This window comes from Colletotrichum orchidophilum (assembly GCF_001831195.1).
Source record: "Colletotrichum orchidophilum strain IMI 309357 chromosome Unknown Scaffold_145.1, whole genome shotgun sequence".
Classification (NCBI taxonomy): Eukaryota; Fungi; Ascomycota; class Sordariomycetes; order Glomerellales; family Glomerellaceae; genus Colletotrichum; species Colletotrichum orchidophilum.
The window spans coordinates 37,500-59,192 of NW_019173101.1; the positions used below are offsets into that span (position 1 = coordinate 37,500).

At 54.9% G+C, this 21,693-nt stretch overlaps 9 protein-coding genes across 9 annotated transcripts; 7 read left to right on the top strand and 2 right to left on the bottom strand.

Annotated features, from left to right (window-relative positions):
- Positions 1-1,070: 1,070 nt before the first annotated feature.
- CORC01_12165 (short-chain dehydrogenase) lies at positions 1,071-2,139 on the top strand (the record flags this gene model as incomplete). The annotated part of the gene is made up of 3 exons (XM_022623786.1): positions 1,071-1,194; positions 1,281-1,611; positions 1,683-2,139. 3 exons carry the CDS (start codon positions 1,071-1,073, stop codon positions 2,137-2,139), a joined length of 912 nt encoding a protein of 303 aa, XP_022469685.1.
- Positions 2,140-4,267: 2,128 nt separating this feature from the next.
- Positions 4,268-5,398, top strand: CORC01_12166 (uncharacterized protein; the record flags this gene model as incomplete). The annotated part of the gene is made up of 1 exon (XM_022623787.1): positions 4,268-5,398. The coding sequence occupies one exon, from the start codon at positions 4,268-4,270 to the stop codon at positions 5,396-5,398; it is 1,131 nt and encodes a 376-aa protein (XP_022469686.1).
- An 824-nt stretch (positions 5,399-6,222) lies between these two features.
- On the top strand, positions 6,223-7,158 carry CORC01_12167 (uncharacterized protein; the record flags this gene model as incomplete). Its single annotated transcript, XM_022623788.1, has 1 exon — positions 6,223-7,158. One exon carries the CDS (start codon positions 6,223-6,225, stop codon positions 7,156-7,158), a length of 936 nt encoding a protein of 311 aa, XP_022469687.1.
- A 339-nt stretch (positions 7,159-7,497) lies between these two features.
- Positions 7,498-8,022, bottom strand: CORC01_12168 (uncharacterized protein; the record flags this gene model as incomplete). Its single annotated transcript, XM_022623789.1, has 1 exon — positions 7,498-8,022. The coding sequence occupies one exon, from the start codon at positions 8,020-8,022 to the stop codon at positions 7,498-7,500; it is 525 nt and encodes a 174-aa protein (XP_022469688.1).
- Positions 8,023-8,779: 757 nt separating this feature from the next.
- Positions 8,780-10,573, top strand: CORC01_12169 (uncharacterized protein; the record flags this gene model as incomplete). The annotated part of the gene is made up of 6 exons (XM_022623790.1): positions 8,780-8,782; positions 9,006-9,054; positions 9,131-9,511; positions 9,616-10,047; positions 10,204-10,332; positions 10,410-10,573. 6 exons carry the CDS (start codon positions 8,780-8,782, stop codon positions 10,571-10,573), a joined length of 1,158 nt encoding a protein of 385 aa, XP_022469689.1.
- Positions 10,574-10,925: 352 nt separating this feature from the next.
- CORC01_12170 (phytanoyl-CoA dioxygenase family protein) lies at positions 10,926-12,022 on the top strand (the record flags this gene model as incomplete). The annotated part of the gene is made up of 2 exons (XM_022623791.1): positions 10,926-11,253; positions 11,346-12,022. 2 exons carry the CDS (start codon positions 10,926-10,928, stop codon positions 12,020-12,022), a joined length of 1,005 nt encoding a protein of 334 aa, XP_022469690.1.
- Positions 12,023-12,773: 751 nt separating this feature from the next.
- CORC01_12171 (uncharacterized protein) lies at positions 12,774-15,932 on the bottom strand (the record flags this gene model as incomplete). Its single annotated transcript, XM_022623792.1, has 2 exons — positions 12,774-14,715; positions 15,835-15,932. 2 exons carry the CDS (start codon positions 15,930-15,932, stop codon positions 12,774-12,776), a joined length of 2,040 nt encoding a protein of 679 aa, XP_022469691.1.
- Positions 15,933-18,219: 2,287 nt separating this feature from the next.
- On the top strand, positions 18,220-18,363 carry CORC01_12172 (uncharacterized protein; the record flags this gene model as incomplete). The annotated part of the gene is made up of 1 exon (XM_022623793.1): positions 18,220-18,363. One exon carries the CDS (start codon positions 18,220-18,222, stop codon positions 18,361-18,363), a length of 144 nt encoding a protein of 47 aa, XP_022469692.1.
- Positions 18,364-18,870: 507 nt separating this feature from the next.
- CORC01_12173 (uncharacterized protein) lies at positions 18,871-19,941 on the top strand (the record flags this gene model as incomplete). Its single annotated transcript, XM_022623794.1, has 3 exons — positions 18,871-18,927; positions 19,376-19,554; positions 19,629-19,941. The coding sequence occupies 3 exons, from the start codon at positions 18,871-18,873 to the stop codon at positions 19,939-19,941; spliced, it is 549 nt and encodes a 182-aa protein (XP_022469693.1).
- Between the last annotated feature and the right edge of the window lie 1,752 nt (positions 19,942-21,693).

A 21,693-nucleotide genomic window follows, 5' to 3' on the forward strand; every position in this document is an offset into this window, starting at 1 on the left:
AACCAGGCTCCGGCCCACGCAGCTCTGGGTCGGCACAGTTTTGGCCAAAAGCAAAAAGAAGCTGAAGGGGTCTCTTAGATCCGCTGCGCGCAAACAATACTCTCCCCTCACTTGGGGCATTGATACGCCTCGTAATTAAGACGTCGGCGTCGGGCATAGTTTGGTTGGCTACTTATTGGGTAAAGGGAGGGGCCTAGCCAACCACGTAGGTCCATACCCCGTCACAGCGACGCAAGCGGACCGTTCTCTACGCGGAATGACAGCGGCTGGACTCGGTGACCTATGGCCACTCGATTGAGTGTATTATTTCGTTTGTAGAATTATGTAAATGAAGTATAGCCCGGTACCTGATGAAGACTGGCTAAGCAGCTTGACTCTGTCTTACTTGGCAATGTGTCAGACTTTGCGGAAGATGGAGTTTGCAGTGATAGTTCGTCGTGAAAGTCCCTGATTTCAAGTTGAACCAGAGTGACATAGCTGCCAAAAAGTCGTCAAAGGGAGCTCGGCGACAGCGGAAACTGAAATCCAGTCTTGTGTTTACGATATCTTCGGAGCACGCCTCAGTGGTCGTTGAACCCGCCGACGTTGAATTGTCGCTGAATGTAGGTAGTAATCTCGTGCGATGTACGGATATGATTGAATGTTTAAAGGAAGACATGTTTACAGATAGCGATGGACGTGGGAAATGGGGAGCCCACAGCGGGGAGAGGCGGTCCCGAGCCGGCCCCGGGGGGTTGTCCATCGCTAACATCTGGGGTAGACCCACCGACAGCGCGCGGCCAATTGGCGGGGTACGGATACTGGGTACAAGTCTTCGAATCCCCCGGTGAGCCTCGGTTCGGTCCAATTCAACCAAGGTCAAGCTCCAGCTCCATCCCTCAGCCTCCGCATCGTCATACCCCTCCACCTTTTTTTACATATTCAACATCCAGCTGCGCCGCATTTTTGCATAGCATTGCCATTGCATCCAAATAAGCTGTCCCTTTGTCTTCTCTCATGTAAATTAGTTCCCAGCCGAATTGACCTCAAATATCCATCATTTATCCATCATCATCATCATCATCATCATCATGTCGGACAAAGCAACGCAACGGCTTCAAGCTCTGGGCAAGGGTCTCGATGCGCCTCCTCCTATCAAGATTGCCGGTCCTTCTGCGGCGCCTCGAGTACCTGGCAAGGTCGTGATTATCACAGGTCGGTCAATCCATCTCCGGAAGTGGACGCGGACCTTGGCCAACCACGTCCCAACGTCCCGACCAGCAGACTGACAATCAAGCCAGGCGCAAACTCTCTCATGGGCATCGGTCGCGCATCAGCACATCAGTTCGCTGAGAACGGCGCCCGGGCTATTTATATTTGCGATTATGCCGACGACAACCTCGAGTCTCACAAGAAGGAGCTCAACAAGCTGTACCCCAATGTCGAGGTCCACACCCGCCAGTTCGACGCTGCCGAGGAGAGTGCTGTGAAGGCGGTCGTTTCTCACGCCATGACAACTTACGGCAGGCTAGACATCTTCTTTGCCAACGCCGGCATCACCGGCCCTCACAACGGTTTCACCGACATCTCCGCAGATGACTTTATGCAGACCCTGCGCACCAATACGCTGAGGTGAGTACCCTTACCGGCCAACATGCTCTCACTTCACCGTTCCTCCCTCTCTGACCCTGCCTGCGCAAAAGCGTCTTCCTCGCCGCCAAGCACTCCGCCCCCGCCATGGGCAAGACGTCCGCCGACAAAAAGGCCCCCGGCGGCAGCGTCATCCTCACCGCCTCCGTCGCCGGCATCCGATCCAACGCCGGCACGACCCCTTACTCCGCCGCCAAAGCCGCCGTCATCTCTGTCGCGCAGACCTGCGCCTACCAGGCCGCGGGAACCAACGTCCGCGTCAACGCAATCTGCCCAGGCCTTATTGAGACGGGCATGACGTCCCAGATGTGGGACGCGGCTCGCGCGCGTGGCACCACGGGCAAGATCGGGCAGATCAACCCGATGAAGCGCGGCGGCCACGCCGACGAGATTGCGCGGGTGGCGCTGTTTTTGGGCAGCGACGAGAGCAGTTACGTTAATGGGCAGGCGTGGGCGGTCGACGGTGGCTTGAGCGCGGGACATCCGTACGTGGTTGGGAAGCTTGCGTGATGAAAGAGAGCGGCTGCGGCGGCGGCGGCGGTGACGGCCGACTGCTGCAGCAAGGGAACAAAAGACTTGTTTTTTTTTTTCCTCTCCAAGTTTTTGATATGTGTACTTGTGCGGGCAATAGGCACTTTGTTTGAATACATCATATCTTCTGAGGGCAAGTTTGAAGGAATCGTGTCTGCGTATCCGTAGACATGTGAAGCATGCAAGGCGAGGCGAGGCAAGGCAAGGGTGAGTCAAGAGGGGCTGGGGCAAAGGTGGGTAAAGGTGGACAAGGTGTGGGCGGCCGAGGCTATCGCGGCCGGCTTCTGGGGCCGGCCGCACAGATTGGAAGGAAGTTAACCAATGTGGGTGAGCCCAGGTTCTCTGGATTCTCCAAGATGGACTTCGGTGAAGGGGCTCCAGTGAAGTCATTGGGCACGTCGACGGGAGAAGAAGGAGGGGCAGAGTCGCATTGACCCTCTTCGATCAAGGGGACCTTAATAGGGATCTTCAATAAGCCTGAACAGGTTTGGACGCCATTACCACTTTCCATCCTCGATGCCCATCTTCCGGGTTCCTCTTTTGTGGATAGCCGGAAACCATATCACAAGAGCCGTACAGATTCCGGACTGCGTGTGGAGGACTACGGGTCTATCCATCATCTTCCCCCTAAGCTAGCACACTAGCTGCCGCCTCCGCATCGCCATATCACATCGTACATTACATTCACTGCCGTCCTCATTCGCTCGTGGCGCGGGCCCATAGATTGCAATCCCACTTTTCAAAGGTGGGCTAGGGGAAAACATTCAAGCATAAGTGGCTTTGGCTGCTTCTGCATGCCACCAGAGGCTCGTCGACGGGTCTCCACAACCATGACTGGAATCGCAATCATCCAGAAGTCGTCGTACTTGCTACTTGGTCTTGTCCTCCTCCTCCTCCTCCTCCTCCTCCTCCTCCTTCTCAAAGCTCCGAAAGATGAAACCCACCCAAATTGGATCTCCAGGCACGTCTGTACGCGTTTGGCTAAGAGATCTCTTGGCGAAGCGGGCAGCCACGTAATGGAAGGAGGATTATCCGCCTTCCTCCTTCATACCAACGTCCCTCCTGCCGTGCTTTGCTTCTCTGCAGGAGTCTACGAGAGTGGTCTTTTGCTTATGCCTGGGTCTCGGCCAAGCCACGTAACCACCTCCCGACCGCCCACATCTCGATGCGCCATCCCAAACCGCCGCCGCCCCCCCCCCCCCCCCGGGCGGACCCCCCCCCCCCCCCCCCGCCCCCCCCCACCCCCCGCACCCCCCCCCCCCCCCCCCCCCCCCCAGGGCCCCACCCCACCCCCCGCCCCCCCCCCCCCCCCCCGGGGGTAGACGGCCCACTCACACCCCGATCCCGCACCATGCCCGTTGACCACACCTCACAATGCGGAACGGGAGGACCATCGTGTTGCCAAATGACAACCAACGCAATGCAATTGGAATTGCCTCTACCTTCATTGGGTGACTGCTGTCTTGGTCATCCAGATGCCACCAACCCTGCGACCCGCAGCGCACCCGCGGAGTGACGGACGCCAAGTCCTAGGTAGGTATCCTTGTAAACGCTGCGCGAGAAGAACCAACTCGCCCAAACTACATCCCAACTACCCTGCTATGGCTTAACCACACAGCTTGCGAACGATATGTCACGCCCCTCACACGCCGGTGGAAACAACTTTGGAGGAAAAGTGACGACAATGTCTCGCCAGGCGCCAGCGCGCGGGAGTGTGGGGAACGACGTCTTTACCTGGTACGAAGTGCCGTTGCTTTTGCGTGCTCCGTGCTCGACTTGTCGTGCGTGACATTGTTGGCCTGTGGATCGCTGCTTGCTAGTTGAGGGAAAATGAAGGGATGAGAGATGTTGCAATGCCATGACAATGCCAAGATGTCGACGAGATCAGGATCAGGAAGGAGGAAACAAGATGGATCATGGAAATGCCAAGAAGAGGAATGATATAAGAGGAGGCCAATTTTCCTGCCATAACGACGAATATCTCTTCTTCTCACCAGGCCCTTCACCTCCAATCGTCCTTCTCTTCTCCAGCTTGTTTCTGACTCTCTGTGGTCTGCTGCACTCGCCAGCACAAAGCCCGTCATCTTCATCTCAAGAGATCATCACCATGGCGCTCCGCTCCGCACTCGCTGCGGCCCTGGCTCTTTCCCCTTTCATCGGGGCCGTCGCTGCTCATGGTAGCCACACTGCCGAGGATATCGCGGCTGAGATCGCTCTCCGCGATATCGTCACCGTCCACGGCAAGCGCGCCCTGAATGCCTGCTCCAGCTCCCCCGCCGCCCTGGCCCTCAAGCAACGCGCCCTCGAGCGCCGCGCCGCCACCGCCCAGATGCTCCGTGAGAAGCGTGGCCTCACCGATCAGAAGATGCACCAGAAGCGCGCCCAGGCCGACCTCGTCAAGTGGGCCGCCATTGATCACGAGTCTTCCGCGGACTACACCCTGGACACCCCCCTCGAGGAGATCTTTGGTTCCAACGCCACCTGCGCCCTCGTCCCGGAAACCACCATCGGCCCGTACTACGTCGAGGGCGAGCTCATCCGCACCGACACCACTGACGGTCAGCCGGGTGTCCCCGTCCATCTGGACATACAGTTCGTCGACGTGAACGACTGCTCCGCCGTCCCCGAGCAGATCATTGACGTCTGGGCCTGCAACGCCACCGGCATCTACTCTGGCGTCTCGGCCCAGGGTCAGGGCGGTCTCAACACCACCCACGGCCGCGGTGTCCAGCAATCCGACTCTGACGGCGTCGTCGAGTTCGACTACATCTTCCCCGGCCACTACACCGGCCGCGCCACCCATATCCACATCATGTCCACCGACGGCGCCGAGATCCTCCCCAACGGCACATTCGAGGGCGGCACCGCCCGCAACATCGGCCAGCTCTTCTTCGACCAGGACCTCATCTCCGAGGTCGAGACCCTGGCTCCCTACACCAGTAACCGCCAGACCCTCACGACCAACCTCCAGGACGGCATCGCCGCGGGCGAGGCCACCGCCGTCTACGACCCTTTCCTCAAGTACGTCCGCCTCGGCGATGACCTCAACGACGGCCTCCTCATGTGGATCACCATCGGTATCGACACTACCGCGGACTATAACGACCATGTCAGCGCGGCTGCCCACTACCACGAGGGCGGCGGTGTCGACCAGAGTGGCGGCGGCGGCGGCCCCGGAGGACCGGGTGGCCCTCCTCCCAATGGTACGTTCCCTGCCGGTGCTCCCCCGGGTCCCTAAACCTCCCCCACTCCGTCTCTTTAAACCGCTGACCACTGTTGGTGCTGCAGCCTAGAGCTCGGGCATTTTCAGAAGGGTTTCTAGAAACACCTTGATTCAACTGCGCGCTGGGTGAGCGTTGTACAGGAGAGCAAAGTTGGGCATATTGTCGGGTCTTGTGTTGTGAGTAATTTGCTGACTGTACAATGCTCATATTGATAGGGAAAGTTTCATGCTGACGACATGGGCAGTTTGTGTTTAGTTCAGGAATAGCAAACGGAAATGAATACATATTACATTGTTCTACAACTTGACTCGCTTGGATTTACTTGTAATGTGATATGATAGCGTAAGGACTTTTAAGTATCCTGGACATGTCTGTGATGTTGTTTCGTTCAGAGCTTTACCATCACAAATCAAACGATATGGCGGTGTTTGACGTTTCGGGTAGAAGAGTTGTTAACAAAATGTTCATTTTACGTCGTAAGTCGACAGAAAATATACACAATGAAAAGAAGAAACTATGGAAACCATTACTATATCAAATTGAGAGAATTCAAGAAGCCTATGGAATATGTGCGTCTCATTAACGTCAGACTTCGGCGCTATCGGCAGCGGGACGGGAGCGCCGCTATTACGGGCCGCCGATTCACCCCCGCCGCGGCCCCACCAACAGAAAGCATCCCCCGCCATGACGTCCCCGCCGTCCACTCAACCCTGAACAGTCAATGAAACCTCTTAAAACAAGTCCATCACCAACAACTATTTTCACCAAGGGAAAGAAAAAAAGGTATCTCATTAATTCCGGCATCGCCTCAACATTCTTTCCCATCAAAGACCAGAACATGGCGACGTCAAGCATGCACTACGCCCACTGCGGCGCCAACGACGGCTGCAAGCTCGCCTTCCAGTCCTCCCTCCCCCTCACCGGCGCCGCCTCCGCCACGCGGTGCGTTCTCCTCATGCACGGCTTCAGCGGCTCGGCAGACTACTTCCACCGCAACGCCAATGTCCTCGCTTCCAAGGGTCTCTGGGTCGTCGCGCCGGACATGCGCGGTCACGGCAAATCGGACCGCACAAAGGGCGGCTACCACGTCGCGCGCCTGGCCGCCGACCTCCGCGACCTAGTCCACCACCTGACTCGCGCTGCCCCCGACGTCAAGATCGTGCCCGTAGGCTGCTCCATCGGCGCCGCGGTGCTGTGGACGTACGTCGAGCTGTTTGGGTGCGCGGATTTTGCGGGGTTCGTCTTTGTCGACCAGGCGCCGCTGCAGGACCGCTCGTCGTTTGACGGGTGGGACGAGAGCAAGGCGCACACGGGCTGCTACGACGAGGCGAGCATGCTGGGCGCGCAAAAGTTTTGGATCAACGAGTCGGCGGCGGCGCACGTGGATCTCGTGGACGGGTGCTTGGGGTACCGGGCGAAGCCCGATCCGGCCGACGATATCCCGGCCGAGGTGAGGAAGAAGGACGAGGAGTTTTTTACGGGCATCAGCGCGCTGTGCGACCAGGCGTGGCTTGCGAGGCTGCTGGCTGACCACACGCGGTACGACCACCGCGAGGCCATTGAGATGATTAGCGTGCCGACGCTGGTCATGGCGGGGCGCAAGTCGGGTTGCTTCCCGCTCGAGGGTATGCTCGAGACGGTCAGGAGGGTGGACAAGAACCGGCCCGGTCTGGCGAAGTCATCCGTCTTCGAGTCTGGCCATTGGTTGTTTTATGAGCAGCCGGAGAGGTTCAATAAGGAGATTGCGGAATTTGTGGACCAGTGCACGAAATGAGTTGGTTCAGAAGGGAAACTGGGAGATGGCTGGATGCAGCATGTGCTGGTCTGATTCGCCTTGGCTGAGTGGTCGAAAACACATGGAAGTGGATTTATACGTCTACATATATGCGAATGAGATTAAATAATACCAAAATCTAACGATGAAATATCCTCCTCATATCGCCTCGTCCATTTGTTGCCGCTATTCACATATGCCCAGTCTATATAAAGTGCGAGTGAGATTAAAGATTAACCAAATCATACTAGCAATGTCTTCCTCTGCCATTCCCGCCCCGTATTGTCCGTAATTCAATGCAATCAGCCATTCTTTCAAAGCAGCCCTCCGATATTGGCGTCAAACGTCGTCCGAAATGCTGAGAAGCTGGACATCAGCACACCCAAGGAGGGTCCTCTGTCCAGCTTCCTTGAAGCTCAACGCAACACTGCCGTTCCTAGGACATGCCATCCAGAACCCGTCCTGGAACTGCAGACTTCCGTCAGCGACGGTGACACCAGATGTCGCAGCCTGGCACTGCAACTGGACAGTGTTTAAGCTGGGCACCGTAGCCGTTCCGCCAGGTGTGACGATCAGTCCAGCCGCGGAAGAGGCCTCGTCACCAGAGAAGTGAGCGACGTCGACGGTGCTGCCAGTGGTGTAGAATTCAGCGCCCTGGCCGGCCGGCACGAATATGGCGTTGGCTTCACAGTCGGCATTGGGGGTGTAGGAGAGCTCTTGGCCCTGGATGGAGGGTGTGAGGTCAAAGTTGGTCACGTTTGCCGCGAGGCGAAAGGTGGGTATTGTGGTTTGTCTGACTGGAAGACTGGCCGCTGTTGCCACTGCGGCGAGTAGGATGGTCTTGACGAGGGCCTGGGTGAACATGTTGATTTAGTTGTTGATGGAGGCAAGAAGTTGTGATTGATTATGTTCCGTAGTTTGTTGGTCTTGTGTGTGAGGATGAAAAAGTTTGGAATCTCCTCTCACGGCAACTACCTTTGGTTTATATAAGAAAATGGCCTTCGATCATCTCTCATTGTTTTCTGATGCAACGTTTCTCATCGTGGCGGTACTGAACTAGTCGAACCCCATGACACACTCCCTTCCCTTCTTCACCTCGGATCCTTTCAGAGATTCTATTTACGTGATTTATGTCATACGCCGTCGCTAGAGCAGTGCTTCTTAGCTCTGCGCTGATCTTTGGGGCTTGGCGATCCTAGTGCTTAGGGACATGGCTGCCGGCGATCCGCGTGAGACGGGATCACCACCGGGACCCACTCTCCCGCTCGCTCCGAGCGCGGGGTACCGGCCCTCCAACTATAGAGACGGACTCGAGTCGAGGTTTTCACTCAAGGAAACAATTCCTCTCATCATCATCCCTGGTATTTGCGTCAAGATTTACTTCTTGGTCACTGCTTCCCAGCAAATGTAGTTTCATCTGAACAAGCCACATTATCCCGGATGGTCGATCTTGGTCGCAAGTACTTCTTTCCCCTTGTTTCCCATCAGGCTCCCATTAAAATCCCCAGAAATCTGTCGAGACGCGATGCCTCGTATTATCAACCCGGCAGGTGAGACACAATCTTGACGCGGTGGCGCAAACGAACGTCCTTTGTGACCGAAAAGCTAACATAGACGAAGCATGGTAAGGAAGGCAACACGAGAATACTACTACTCGCCGGCAGACCGTCGTGCTGACAAGTGCCACCAGCAATACTTGCCGCGTTCGCAAGGTCAAATGCAAGCAAATTTTCACCACCATAAGATACCTTCTGGCTAATACGAGGCTAGGTGACGAAGCCTTGCCCACATGTCAACGTTGTCGCAAGGCTCAGCGATACTGTGACCGCACCATCCCGCTCCCACAGTTGAACAACAGCAAGAGCCAGGGAGACACAGCAAAACCTGACACCGCCAGTTAGTAGCCTCGACTCTCACCTCACTCTCCTAACCTCTTTGAACGTTGAACCACTCACATACTACTTACCCATAGCAAACGAGCCACAAAGTCCCTTCCCATCCCCATCCAACCCCCGCAAAGCCCTCCAGAACCCGTCCATAGCGCGTTACTTTTCTCACTACATCGCCGACATCGCCCCGTGGTACGACCTCGGCGACGCGTCCCTGGCCTTCGCCACCAGCCTCCCCGAAGCCGCCCTCGAGAGCCCGCTGCCCTTCGCCGCCATTGTGGCCCTGTCCGCGGTGCACACGAGCCGCACGACCGCGCCCTCCGCCAAGGCTGTGGCGGAGTTCTACCACGGCCACTGCGTCCGCTTGCTGATCGACCTGACAGCGGGGAAAAACGACGACGAGCACTCGAAGGGGCTGGCGCTGGCTTCTGTCTGTCTTTTGCGGTCGTATGAGATTTTGAGTGGTGAGCTTGCGTTCCCTATGTTGCCATTTTCTTCTCTCTTTCCATGAGCCTTACGACCCACGCACCCCCGACGTGGGATGTCACGGATACTAAGAACAGAACAGAAGAGGTCGACCCAAACAGACACCTTCAAGGAGCATATTCCCTGGCAGCCTACAACACCCCTCAAACCGACGACTTCGGGTCCGGCCTCCGAGCAGCAGGCTTCTGGAACTACCTTCGCGAGGACATCACTTTTAGCTTGTTCCGAAGATGCCCCCTCAAGATAAACCTTGCCCAGGTGCCTGTAGCCCTGCCGACGACTGGTCAAGGAACCGACCAGGACCGCCTCAACGTCGCCACTCTCATTCTCGGCCGCATCATCAACGCATGCTTCGTGGCCTCGGAATCGGTTACAGGCGACTCGTGGTCGTGTTTGCTCCAGATGTTGCGTGAATGGCGTGGAACTATACCAACGCGTTTCGAACCCTTCTCCACGCTTGACCGCGGCCTCGGCCTCGCTTTGCCTTCCATCTGGCTGCTGAGAGATTATCACGGTAGGGTTTGTCTCTCTATAGCTTTTCCTGCTTGGCAATCTAGTAATCAAGGAGGGGGGGCATAAGCTGCGGCATTACACTATCAACTCGTCGCCACGGCGATACTCTGCATTCACGCAACCCCGGATCAACTACAAAATCTTCAAAGTATACTAGACGACCGTCTCGGCGATAAAGATACGAAGGATGACATCCTGGAGCTCCTTGCCCTCAAGGTCTGCGGCGTGGCCTTCACCGCCAACTTGCCCTCGGTACAAGTCAACGCCTTTGGTCCCATCGCATTCTGTAAGTCTCCCACATAAATCTTTGCTCCATCTTGTCAGTGTTTTTTTTTTTCTCGAAATTCTTAGACATCTAAACAGGCTCGCGATTCATCCGCACAGAAGCCTCGAGACAGGAGCTGATCCGCCGCCTCTGGGCGTGCAAAGGGACGATCGGTTGGCCAGTCCAGAGACTCGTCTCGGACCTGGAGGCGGAGTGGAGGGGACCGCCCCCAACGCGCGCACCAACAGAAGACGACGAATGAGGAGGCGCATGATGGAAGCTATTGCTGCTGTCAGTTAGCGTACCCCGAGCTCGGGTTTGGAGAAAATCTGGGGAAAGTTTAGGGGTGTGGGTGCACGTTGTCATTCAAACCCGAGCTCGGAATTGGGGTGGGAGACGTCTCAACCTCCTCACTCCGGGATATATAAATACATGAGAATCTAGTCTTGCACCTTTCATCAATATCATAAACCGTCTCTTCCCCTAACATTCATCCAAACTAAAACATGAGAGTCATCTCATCCTCGACAATGCTCCTTCCTCGTCCACACTTCCCATTCCCTCCCTCTTCAAGCCCTCTTCATCTTCGTAAGCCCCTCCTCACCCGCCGATCCATGGCCTCACTTACACCCAAACACCACGACGACGAAAACCTCCCAACAACGCCAGCAACAATACACCCCTCACACTCCGAACTCCGCAACGCCCGCCTCTCCCCGCGAAACCTCGAGCTCGCCGTTCGCCACCTTCACAGAGACGGCCTCATCGTCGTACGAGACGTCGTCCCGCACGCCAACCTCGACGCACTCAACTCCAAAATGGTCCAGGATGCGCTGTACCTCCGATCCCTGGGCGACAAGGGGCCCTTCAACTATAACCAGGGAAATCTACAACAAGATCCGCCCCCCGTGGCTGAGTACTTTTACAAGTCAATCTTTACTAGTTAAGTTCATCCTCTCCTCCCCCCCTCCCGTCTCACATGACCATAATGCTCTCCTCATCCGCCTATACCTACTCACAAACACAACAACTAGATCCCATAGCGACGCAAATCACCTCCTCCATCCTAGGCCCCCGTCCAAAATGGACCTTCTGCTCCGCAAACTCCGCCATGCCGCCCCCCGACACCCTCGCGTCCAAACCGCAACGCCAACCCGTCCACTCGGACGCAGACTTCGCGCACCCATCCCACCCCTTTGCCCTCGTAATCAACGTCCCTCTCGTAACAATGACTCCCTCCAACGGCTCAACGGAGCTCTGGCTCGGCACCCACGGCCCCTCCCTCCCCTCATCCTCCGGCGCCATTCCCTCCGGCGTCGCAGCCCAAGAAGGCATCCACGGTGACCGCGCAAGCGGCAAAATCAAACCACACCTCCTCGACCTCCGTCGGACCGTCCGCGGGCCCTCGCAGCCGACAGTGGAAAAGGGGAGCATCATCATCAGGGACCTGCGTCTCTGGCACGCCGGCATGCCCAACCTGACGCCCGACGTGCGTGTCATGCTCGCCATGATTCACTTCGCGGGCTGGTACCGCAACCCGATGCGGTTGCAGTTTGCGGAGGACGTGAGACCTTTACTCGAGGGGTCAGATTTGGAGACGGATAACAACAGCCTCGAGATACCCGTCGACTGGACGAGTCGGGACGAGGCCTTTCGTTCCTATCTGGGTCGGGGGTTCGGGAATAGCTATGACTTTGATCAGGAGAAGTGAGTATGTGGCTCCGTGGATGTATTTGGGAGCGGAGGCTAGATCAGATGCTTAAGTTAATTCAAGATTACGCATGCCGAGTCAGTTGTCTGAAGATGGAGCATGACCATGGTTCCTCGGATCAGGTCTTCCTTCAGGTGTCGATATCCTCATGAGTCTACAAGTGACATGCAATACATTTAGAAGATTCATTTGACTGCTAAGTGTAAGCTACTAACCACTACTGCACGCTTTTCCCCTTTCCGCTCTGTTCTCACCTCCACCTGAGAGGTATCCATTCTGAATAGCAATAGTATCATGATAATCGAAGACAACAACAGAAAAAAGCCCACAAATGCAGGTCTCTCACGACCGTTTGATGAGGCGAGCCGCCATCGGTGTGCGAGCGAGTTAATACGAAAAAGGGTTTGAGAGCAAAAAAACAAAGGAAACATGGTATAGTAGTCCCCCCTCATCCCATGGCGAAGTCTCCGTAGGCGATGAAGGAAACCGAGCTGGCTTTTTCGCGCCCAAAAGACGAAAAAAGAAAAAGGTAATTAATCGGAAACGGTTGAGAGGGGGTATAATAGGAAAGACCCGTTTTCCGCCGAACCTCGCTTCCTTTTGTCGCGGGAAGAAACAAAGGAAATCCCAAATCCTTCATCCGATGAACTCAGTACCGAAAGAGAGCGATTTGTTGAGACTCAGCGTCCAGGAGACGTCCCATAATCTGGTCAATCATCGCTTAGCGGACGCCAACCCATGTCGTGGCCGCCTAGAAGAAACTCGGCTTCGTGAGCACGCGATACTCGACATAATCCTCTCCGTCAATACTGATAATGGTGCCTTGTGAGACGAGTTTGCCGACAAAGGGACCGTTGGTTTTGCGTTCGTATTTTATACCACCATAGAACTTGGTCTCTTCACCTCCAACCTTGCTGCGGTGCTCTTCCTGGCTGGCCCAAACCTTGTTCAGGCGCTGCATCTCGTCGCGCTCGTGGAAAAGGCTACTCATGCGAGGACCGTTGCCGTTGCCGTTCTGCAGAGGCATCTTAGACATAGCTTGTGGCGGCATCGGAGGAGGTACCAAGTTGGCCATCTGGGCGGCTTGAGCGGCTTGAGCAGCCTGGGCATTCTGAGCAGCTTCGCGGTCAGCGGCGAAACGCTCGGACCGAATTTGTGCGGCCTCGATTCGGGCGATCTCGCGACGTGCGCTGGCGTCGATCTTGTTTTGGGCCTGCACCGGGGTTCGCGATGATTGCCTGAGTTCGAGGTCGGGCAGCGAGTGCCGAATGCCGCGGTTCTCCGTCCTGCGGCTCTGACGCAGTTCGGGGTTAACCTCGACTTTGGTCTCGGGTGTGTCGATAATCTCCTCCGGCTGAGGAACAATGGCAGGGGGCGGGCCCATGTTGTTCATGTAACCAGGCTTGTTGAGACCATGTGCAACGCGCTGCTGGGCCTCGAACACTGCCCTGGCTTCGTTGTCGGCTCGCTCATTGGGGCTTTCTCCCTGATCGATTTGGTATTGACGGACACGGCAGTATTCCTTGACCTCGGTGCGAGACAGGTTTTTAATGTGAGGCTCCAGTTCGACCTCTTCCCAGTGAATCCACAACGCACCCGCTCCAACGGGGAAGTTGCCGTCCACGAATCGCTTGTCACGTGTCTCTCGCGCCACCTTGACTCGAAACATATCATTTTGGCCCAGGATGCCGTAGATTGCGTGCCGGTTCATAGGCTCAGGTTCACTGGAGCCCTTCCAATAGCCCACGACGATGCGCGTGGGTCTGGTACCTGGCAGAGGGTCGAATTGAGGGGTCATGACGATATCTCGTGCTGGCGGCGTCTGCTGGACTGGTCCTCCGCTAATCGTGCCGATGCCACTACCAGTGCGGCGACGTTTGGAGTCCGGCCGGGACGGCATTGTGGCGTAGTCAGGAATCTCAGCACCGTATGCGATGGCAGGAGCTACGACGTTCTCGGGGGGAGGGTTTTCCTCGACGCGTCGAACTGCTTCCTTAGCCGCAGCTTGCTCTGCAGCATCACGGGCCTCCTCCGTCACCTCAATAGAATCCGTTCGAAGCTTGACATATTCCTTGACTTGATGGTGGTCCAAACCAACCAGGTGATCGGCGAATACGACACGCTCGAAAGTCACCCAGCTGCCACCAGGTCCGGGCGGGAGGGGATACTCAAGACTCGATACCGGCTCGCCGAAGCGCGTGTTTTGCTGAATGCGAGTGCGAAGGCGATCCCGGACATCGATGAAGCCGATCACGGCATGCTTGCCTCTAGGGTCGGGAACGGGCGAATCGCGCCAATAACCGAGAATGACGCCCTTTACACCACCCAGCCCATGCCTACGGGCTGGCTTGGTGCTGCGCGGTGTACCCTCCTTCTCTGAGACAAGGCTGCTCTCCATCTTGTCTTCGCTCAAGTCGTTGAAGACAGACGCACGCTTCCGCTTAGGGTAGTGGGAGACAATCGGCTCATCTTCGGCATCCGCCATGTTCTCATCCTCCGGATCAGAAACAACGCGGAGCGGTGACGACTTGTGCGCACCATTGCGATTACCGACAACGATCTCATCTTCCAAAGCGCGATCATGGCTGCCTGATACAGGGCTCAAATTCTCAGGAGGCGGGCTTAGATCGTCATCATTGGCGGTGTCATCGTCATCCAGAGCTGGTGGCTTGACGCCATTGGTGCTGCTAAGCCTGCAATTGGCATTAGTATATGCTCGTACCTAATTGAGTTTGTTGCCCTCCAAAACATGTCGAACCGTTGTCGAAATGGGTGCGCTTGCAACCCTGTTGAAGTTCTTGGCAACCAAGTCGGTGGCACTCGCCCCTGGTGGTTGGACCTGAGAAGGCCCGGTCCAATGGTAAGAAGGAGAAAGAGGAAAAAGATTGGCTGGCAAGGAAGCAGTTGCGCAAGACCAAAAACGGCAAACGGCTCGAGTTGAGCAAGGGTAAGAAGCCATGGGGTATCCAAAGCGGATGGTGTACATGAATCGGGCACATCGGTCCCTGACTCGACATGGGCCTTTTGGCAACTCGCCAGTTGCACTCTTGTCCAAAACGAGCAAACCAGGCGTATGAATTGAATTTTGTCAATTGCCAAGATAACATTGGAAGCCTGACTTGCAAAAAGGAAAAAGTCAAGAACCAGAAAGCTCAAATCAAAATTCGAATGTTTCAACGAAATGCGACGCACCTTTCCTCCTTAATAGGGACAGAGGGCTCTTCGGTGGTGGTGCCCTTAACGCGGGAATCTCGTCGGAATGGCATTCTGAGAGGGTCGCAGGAGGGTAAGAACAAAGACAGAATAGTTGCGGCGCACAGTCAACGAAACCAATGCTCAACAAGGCTGTGTAAACTGGAGATTTGACAGACAGTTTACAATTGTGATGGGGCACAAGAATTGGAGAAGGGTGTGCTCTGGTTGATTGATGGGAAGAGAGGTGTGGTTGAATCAAGGGAGGGGTCGGAGCTGGTTGAAGAGGGATGGGATGACGAGAGGGAACTTTGGCGGTCTAGCGTGGTGGCCGAAGCTAGAAGCGCCGTCAGATGCAGAGAGGGCGGAAGGAAAGGAGTTGCCGTGCGGCCACGACACTGGGAAGGTAGTTGGTGCGGACTACCAAGCAGAGAGTGAAGCAGGAAGGTGACGATGGATCGCGGCCAGGTGCGACCCAGTGTATGACTTCACCACTGGTCATAGCGCGCGCGTCTCTCTTCAACATGAACAATCAATTATAGAAGGAAGAACCAAGTTACAACTAAGATGCAACCAACAAGACAGAACAGCGGTTGGAAAGAGACAAAGATACAACTTACTCTGTGGTCGTAGGGGTCTCGGCAACTGGGGTTTGTTGCTGGGGCTCTGATGGCGCAACTGAAGGCTGCTTGGTTTCAACCTCGGTGGTGGTCTCCATCGCGGTTGGTCTTTCGTGGGTTGTGTAGCGATCGGCTTCAGGTGAGTTTAGCAGGTTTTCTGGCGGTAATCTCGATGCGGTCGCAACAAATCGAGTGAACTCCCGGGTTGTCGGAAATGAAGCGACAAACACTCGCGGTTCAGCCTGGCTCTTTGGATAAGGAAAAAGAATGATGGACTTGACCGGTAATTTTGCGGGTTAGGCGTTGTTGGATGAAAATACGTTGGGACGTGTGGTTGTAAGAAGACAAGAGCTAAGGGGGGAACGGTGGTTTAGGTGAATGACGGCTCCAAATCATCGGAGGACGCGGTTCGTGTTTGAGGCCAAGATTGAATGTGACCGGGGAAGGTGGAGACGGAAGGTGTAGAGGAAGGTGTGTGTCAGGGGGGAAGGGGAAAGGTGAGGTGAGGTAAGAACGAGAGAGTGTGAATAAGTGTGTGAGGTGAGAGGTGGACAAAGTATTGGATTCCACAGCTTCACCGTCTGGCCGTATTATGTTCAGTTTAGACTTGAGGAAAATAAAATAAAATAAATAAGAAGAGCCAAGCCAAATGAGGCGATAGTCCCAGTCACCAGTCGTCAGCACCCCAGTCGGATTTCTAGTCCAAGCAGGGTGTGTCGAGATTGAGAGGTGGGTGGTAAAGGGTAGAAAGCCAAGGTGAATGGAACCTCAGGCTTCTGTCCCAGAGCACGGACGCTGACAGTCGAATGGCGCGGGAAACAGGATTCAGCGCGCCTTAAACGAGATGAAGGCGTCTTTAGCGGAGAGAACTGCTGCGGTTGATGGATGGAAGCACCAGTTTTGGATGTGTGAGTCCATCAAGTAGGAGTTGACGGGACTGGGTTATTGAGGTGTATGTGAGTGAGGAAGAGAAAGAGGAAGAGTTGGAAATAGACCCAAAGGAGGACCGTGTGTGGGATGATGTAAAAGTCGGGCACAGCGTGCAGCAAGGCAAGGAAGTGTAAATCGAGCAAGTACTGTTGTGGCCTGGCCGCGTCGGAGCCTGGGTTATTGACGTGTTGTTTGTAAAGTTGGGGGGGCGTGTTAGGAGCAAAAAAGGATGGGAACTTTGGAGGGAAATGGAAGGGGGTAGGGGGAGCAGAAGGCAAGGAAACAAAGCGATTGGTATGGGAATCGGCTGTGAACTTGGAGGGGGGGGAATCAGTTCACTATGGTAGGGCCGAGAAAGTTTTACTGAACAAATGAGAGGAATTTTCTGCCAGTGGGCGAGTGAGTGGCCATGGATGGAGGGGGGAGGAGGATAAGAGCGAGAAATACAGAGACACAGGTTTTAGTTTGTCCCCAAGGGAGAAGAGGCCAACCAGAGTTGCGACTGAGATTTTTTGGTTTCGGGGGTGGTTCCAGTTTATTGGGTGAGTTCTAGCTCCCATCAAGCAGGAGGTCAAGCAGGAGGTGAAAGACAGGAAAGAGCAAGAGAGAGAAGGGTATCCGTACCTTGATCCAAGTGGCCCGTGGCTCATGTCGTCTGTCGGCACACATTGTAGGAACTCCAATGATACATCCAATGCTCCGTAATGGAGACGGACGGATGAGGAAAGGTAAGGTGGTCATCGCCCTATCGAGTCAGGACAGCACGGCTATGCACCAAGCAATTTGCATCAATAGTACCTTTCCTAGGCCCGGCCAGCTGGATTGCGCGTTCCACTTTGCTATTCCCTACTCCTCCTCCTCCACCGCCGCCCTAACATCCGTCTCCAGCTTCCACCACTGCCCAGGCCATATTCGACTTGCGCGTGCCCAGATCGCACCAGATCAGATGGGCCAAACACCTCGCCATTCTTGCGAGTCGTCACCTAAACAGATTGTGGAGGATATCCCAACGACTTATACAGTGGAAGTTACCATCTGGGCTCGTGCTGTACGACCGTCTCGGACTCTTCTACCCAGGGCGCACCTCCTTCGGGTCGCGCATCTTCAAATGATAGGGTCTAGTCGCTCTGGATCAGAGTGGTAACGAAGTAGTGTACAGCCAAGCTGTGACCACGGCTTCGTGTAAATCCCTATCAATCCCAGTCGCAGTTGTGACCAGAGTTTCGATGACTGGCTGACTTGGGGTTTTGAGCGGGGCTTGGAAAGGGGGGGCAACCACCCAATTTGATTGACGCCTCGCCGGTGTATCTGTAAGTTGATTGACTGTTTGACAGTTGCACCGGCAAATGTGAGATAAAACCCTGGAATCCCAGTGGTACCGTATCCGTAGCGGAGCCCCGCCGCGCGCTGCGCGCAAAAGCCTCTCACCAATGTACCCTACCTTGAGCGTTTGGCATGTCGCATGGTCCAAGTTGGTATAATGAAAAGGTACAGCCGTTCCATGTATATCCTCAGATTACGTCTGTCTTACTGCCTGGGCATGGTCACGGTTTGGATTGGCTTGGCTGGGTTGGGTCCGCTTCCAGTCTGCCAACCTAAATTGAATGCCATTGGCTTTTGCTCAAAGTTCACTATATGACTACTGTATCCGTACTTGGTAAGTGCCTCGCGAGTCTCTGTCGTCATGTACCTACAAATTGGTGTTTATCTTTGAGCAAATGCCCCTTACCCCTCTCAACATTTTGACCTTGCACCATCAGGCTCATGCATTGGCATCGGTACTCGTTATCGGGGTCAGGCCTCTGGCCTCTGGCATGGTGCAACTCATCTGAGAGGATATCATTAAGTCCATGTATTATAACACACAAAGTACTTGGCAAAAAGTACTGTACTGATTCACATTATCAACAACCCAGGCTAGCACAAACTAAGACAACCTGGACGCCAGCCAACTGCCACCAAGCGCATTTCTTGCCTTGTATCCGCATCATATCGGCCCACCCCTGTCTTGAGTTTAGTTCACTACTTGTTCCTTCTGTTCTGTCCTGAGGCCCGGTGGGAAAGTCCGGCCAAGCAGTCGCAAGTCGCAAGTCGCAAGCAATCGCCATGCGACACGACACTCAAGAGCGCGTACAACCGATGGCAACTATGCCCGATCAGCAGGTCAGTCGCGGCAACTCCAGCCGTTGTCTGTTTGAATCTCCTGCAAACACGATGATCCGCTGACCTGAGGCAATCGGCTGGCTTGTATGTCTATCTTTGTCATTCCTTCTCTGATCGTCCCTCACCACCATTCGCGATCGCCCACGCGTCCGCATTCAGGTTACACCAGTTTCGGCTTTGGGTTCATGAGACAATTACTTGTGCCTCGGCTACCTTTGCCGTTATCAACAGAAGGAATCGCTTATGCCATACAAGAGGTAAATTCGACCATCCTCTTCCTCAATTCCCGACATGAACGTGGGACTTTGGTGTTGCGATGACGAGTCCACCTTGATCGGGTGGCCGGCTCCACGCATCCTTGGAACAGCGTGTAAAGCCGTGGCACTGATATAAGAATGTTATTGCTGCAGTGGTGGATCTATGGCTTGACACTGCATCAGCGCATCAGATCGCATCATCCCGGGCGGTTCTTGGTCTCTGCGTCAAGCATCACGCCGTGCCTCTTCTCCGCGCGCCGCCTATTCTCAACCTTGTGAATAGGAGCCGGCGCATTGCTAATGTTTATGTCATGCCAACTGACACGACCAAGGGCCACGATACTTTACGCAAACCGACTATCTTTGATTTGTCTGTCGCAACTCGCTTATCCCGTCGGGCACACATGTGACCTCCAACGCATTCAAAACAGTGCAAACAAAAAGGGGCCAGAGCCAGGACACCCCCTTGTCCCCTTCCAAGGAGCGCTGTCAGCAAACGACGGATCTACAATTCGTCAACTCGAAACGCAGCGAGCTACCCTATCTAGGAACTCCCGAAACTGGGGCGTGGATCATAATGGGCCACCTCTCGGGTGAGCTCGCACCTGTTGCCGGGCCCGGCTGGCCCCGTGCCATTGTTCTCTCGAAGTTATGCGGCGGCGCACCGGCGATTCCCACCAGCTGGGTGGCATGGATGTCGGATACCGCATTCCGCCTCGCCGCCAAGATTAAATGTTCCATCCTGAACTATTCATAATCACGACCTCGGTCATTCATGGTGCCCTTTTTTTTTTTGCGTGAACCCCCGAGTTTTCCCCACTAGCCGGACAACGCGGCAACCGGAGTTGATGCACTTTCAAGTTTTGACTCTTGCGCCGGCAAAAGTATGCTACAGGCAGTTGGTCCACCCACAACCACCAGAGAAGAAAGCGTGCTCGGTATGTTTCATCGATGGTGACAATGGCTCGCTGCGGTTATGTAGGTTTCAGAGTCGCTGCTTTACGCTTACTTGCTATTTCCTTCTTTAGGGCAATCGCACGCGTTGCTCACAGCACACCGGAACTACTGTCTCATTCGGCTGTGGGACCCACTAGTTCTGTGGTATGGGTACTTGGTCCTCAATTTCACCTCTGAAACTCAACAATTGCACATGGCAACATGGCCGAGTGGTCCAAGGCGATAGACTTGAATTGATCCTTCAATCGTTATCTATTATCTTCGGATGCGCAGGTTCGAACCCTGCTGTTGTCGCACTTTCTTTGGCATTTAATGCTAGTAACGCTTCCTTTTTGGCAGAGTCGCCGTTGCAATGCTCCTTTTCTTCATTTCATTTCTCTACCACGTGCATCATGCTGTACGGTCACCGCAGGAGAGTTTGCGACAATTTCCGCGGCGACCGCGGCGACCTCGGTGGCCTCGGTGGCCTCGGTGGCCTCGGTGGCCTGGCTGGGAGTCTCTCCGGGTTGAGAACTAGGTATGTTAACCAACCACCAACACGAACAAGGCAACTGACATGCGGGTAAATGATGAGATTGGTCTCTTTCATCACCTCATCGCCATCATCCCCAGGTCCTCCTCGCTAGCACAACACCTCGATAGCCAGGTGGTATTGATTTTGGCCGCAGAACTTCGCCGCACACGCTTTCCATCTATACGGGAGGTGGCAATGGATAGAGCATCTATTCGTAAGGCAGGCGAACCGTACCCGGCAGGTCCATCGGTTTGATCACCTCCTCAGTGCTGCTTCCCATGGAGCTCACTCGCAAATGCCGCATTTGCAAGCACTCGATACTTGCGACAACCAACAACGACAACGACCAGTCATTTGAACTTTGAACACTGAGCTGCCACCCAATGAAACTCAGAAACAGTGCTGTACTGGTCTGCGCAGTCGCCGTGGTCACGTCAACAGGGATGGGAGGGGCCTCCAGTCCTTTGGTGTTTCCCCTTCGCTTACCCTGATCTCCATACAGCAACTCAACCAACCACGGCCGACTCGCCCCCAGGTGACGCATCAGCGTATCTTTTTACCGCAATGACTTATTGAACCACGGGATTTTGGTCAATCTCGTCAAGTTACCATCAGTGGCCTATGATGTTTTCAACATGTGGAAGACGAGAGGGCTCCATCGTCCCGGATTCACAACACTTCACTCAATCTAGGCTGAAGCCGGAACTTGCTCTCGCCAGATACCCCTTGATAGCGTTCCGCAACCTAAACCAAAATGGATGGATGGCCTTTGCGTGCCTCACGACCCACCCCCCCTGCCCTGCGTTCAACCTTTCTCTTCCTCCCTTCCATCGCGCCCTCATTTTTTCCCCCATGTGATTATTCTATATCCGCACCGTAAAGCTATTGAGACTTTGGAAAAGACCCCCTCCCCACACTCCTCCAGATAAAGCTCCAGCCGGCGCTGACCAACTTCTCGCCGAATAAGCCGCCCGCTAGCTGCTGCTGTCATGACTTTCGTACGGCAGCCTTCATGATTCGCAACTCTCTGCATTCTGA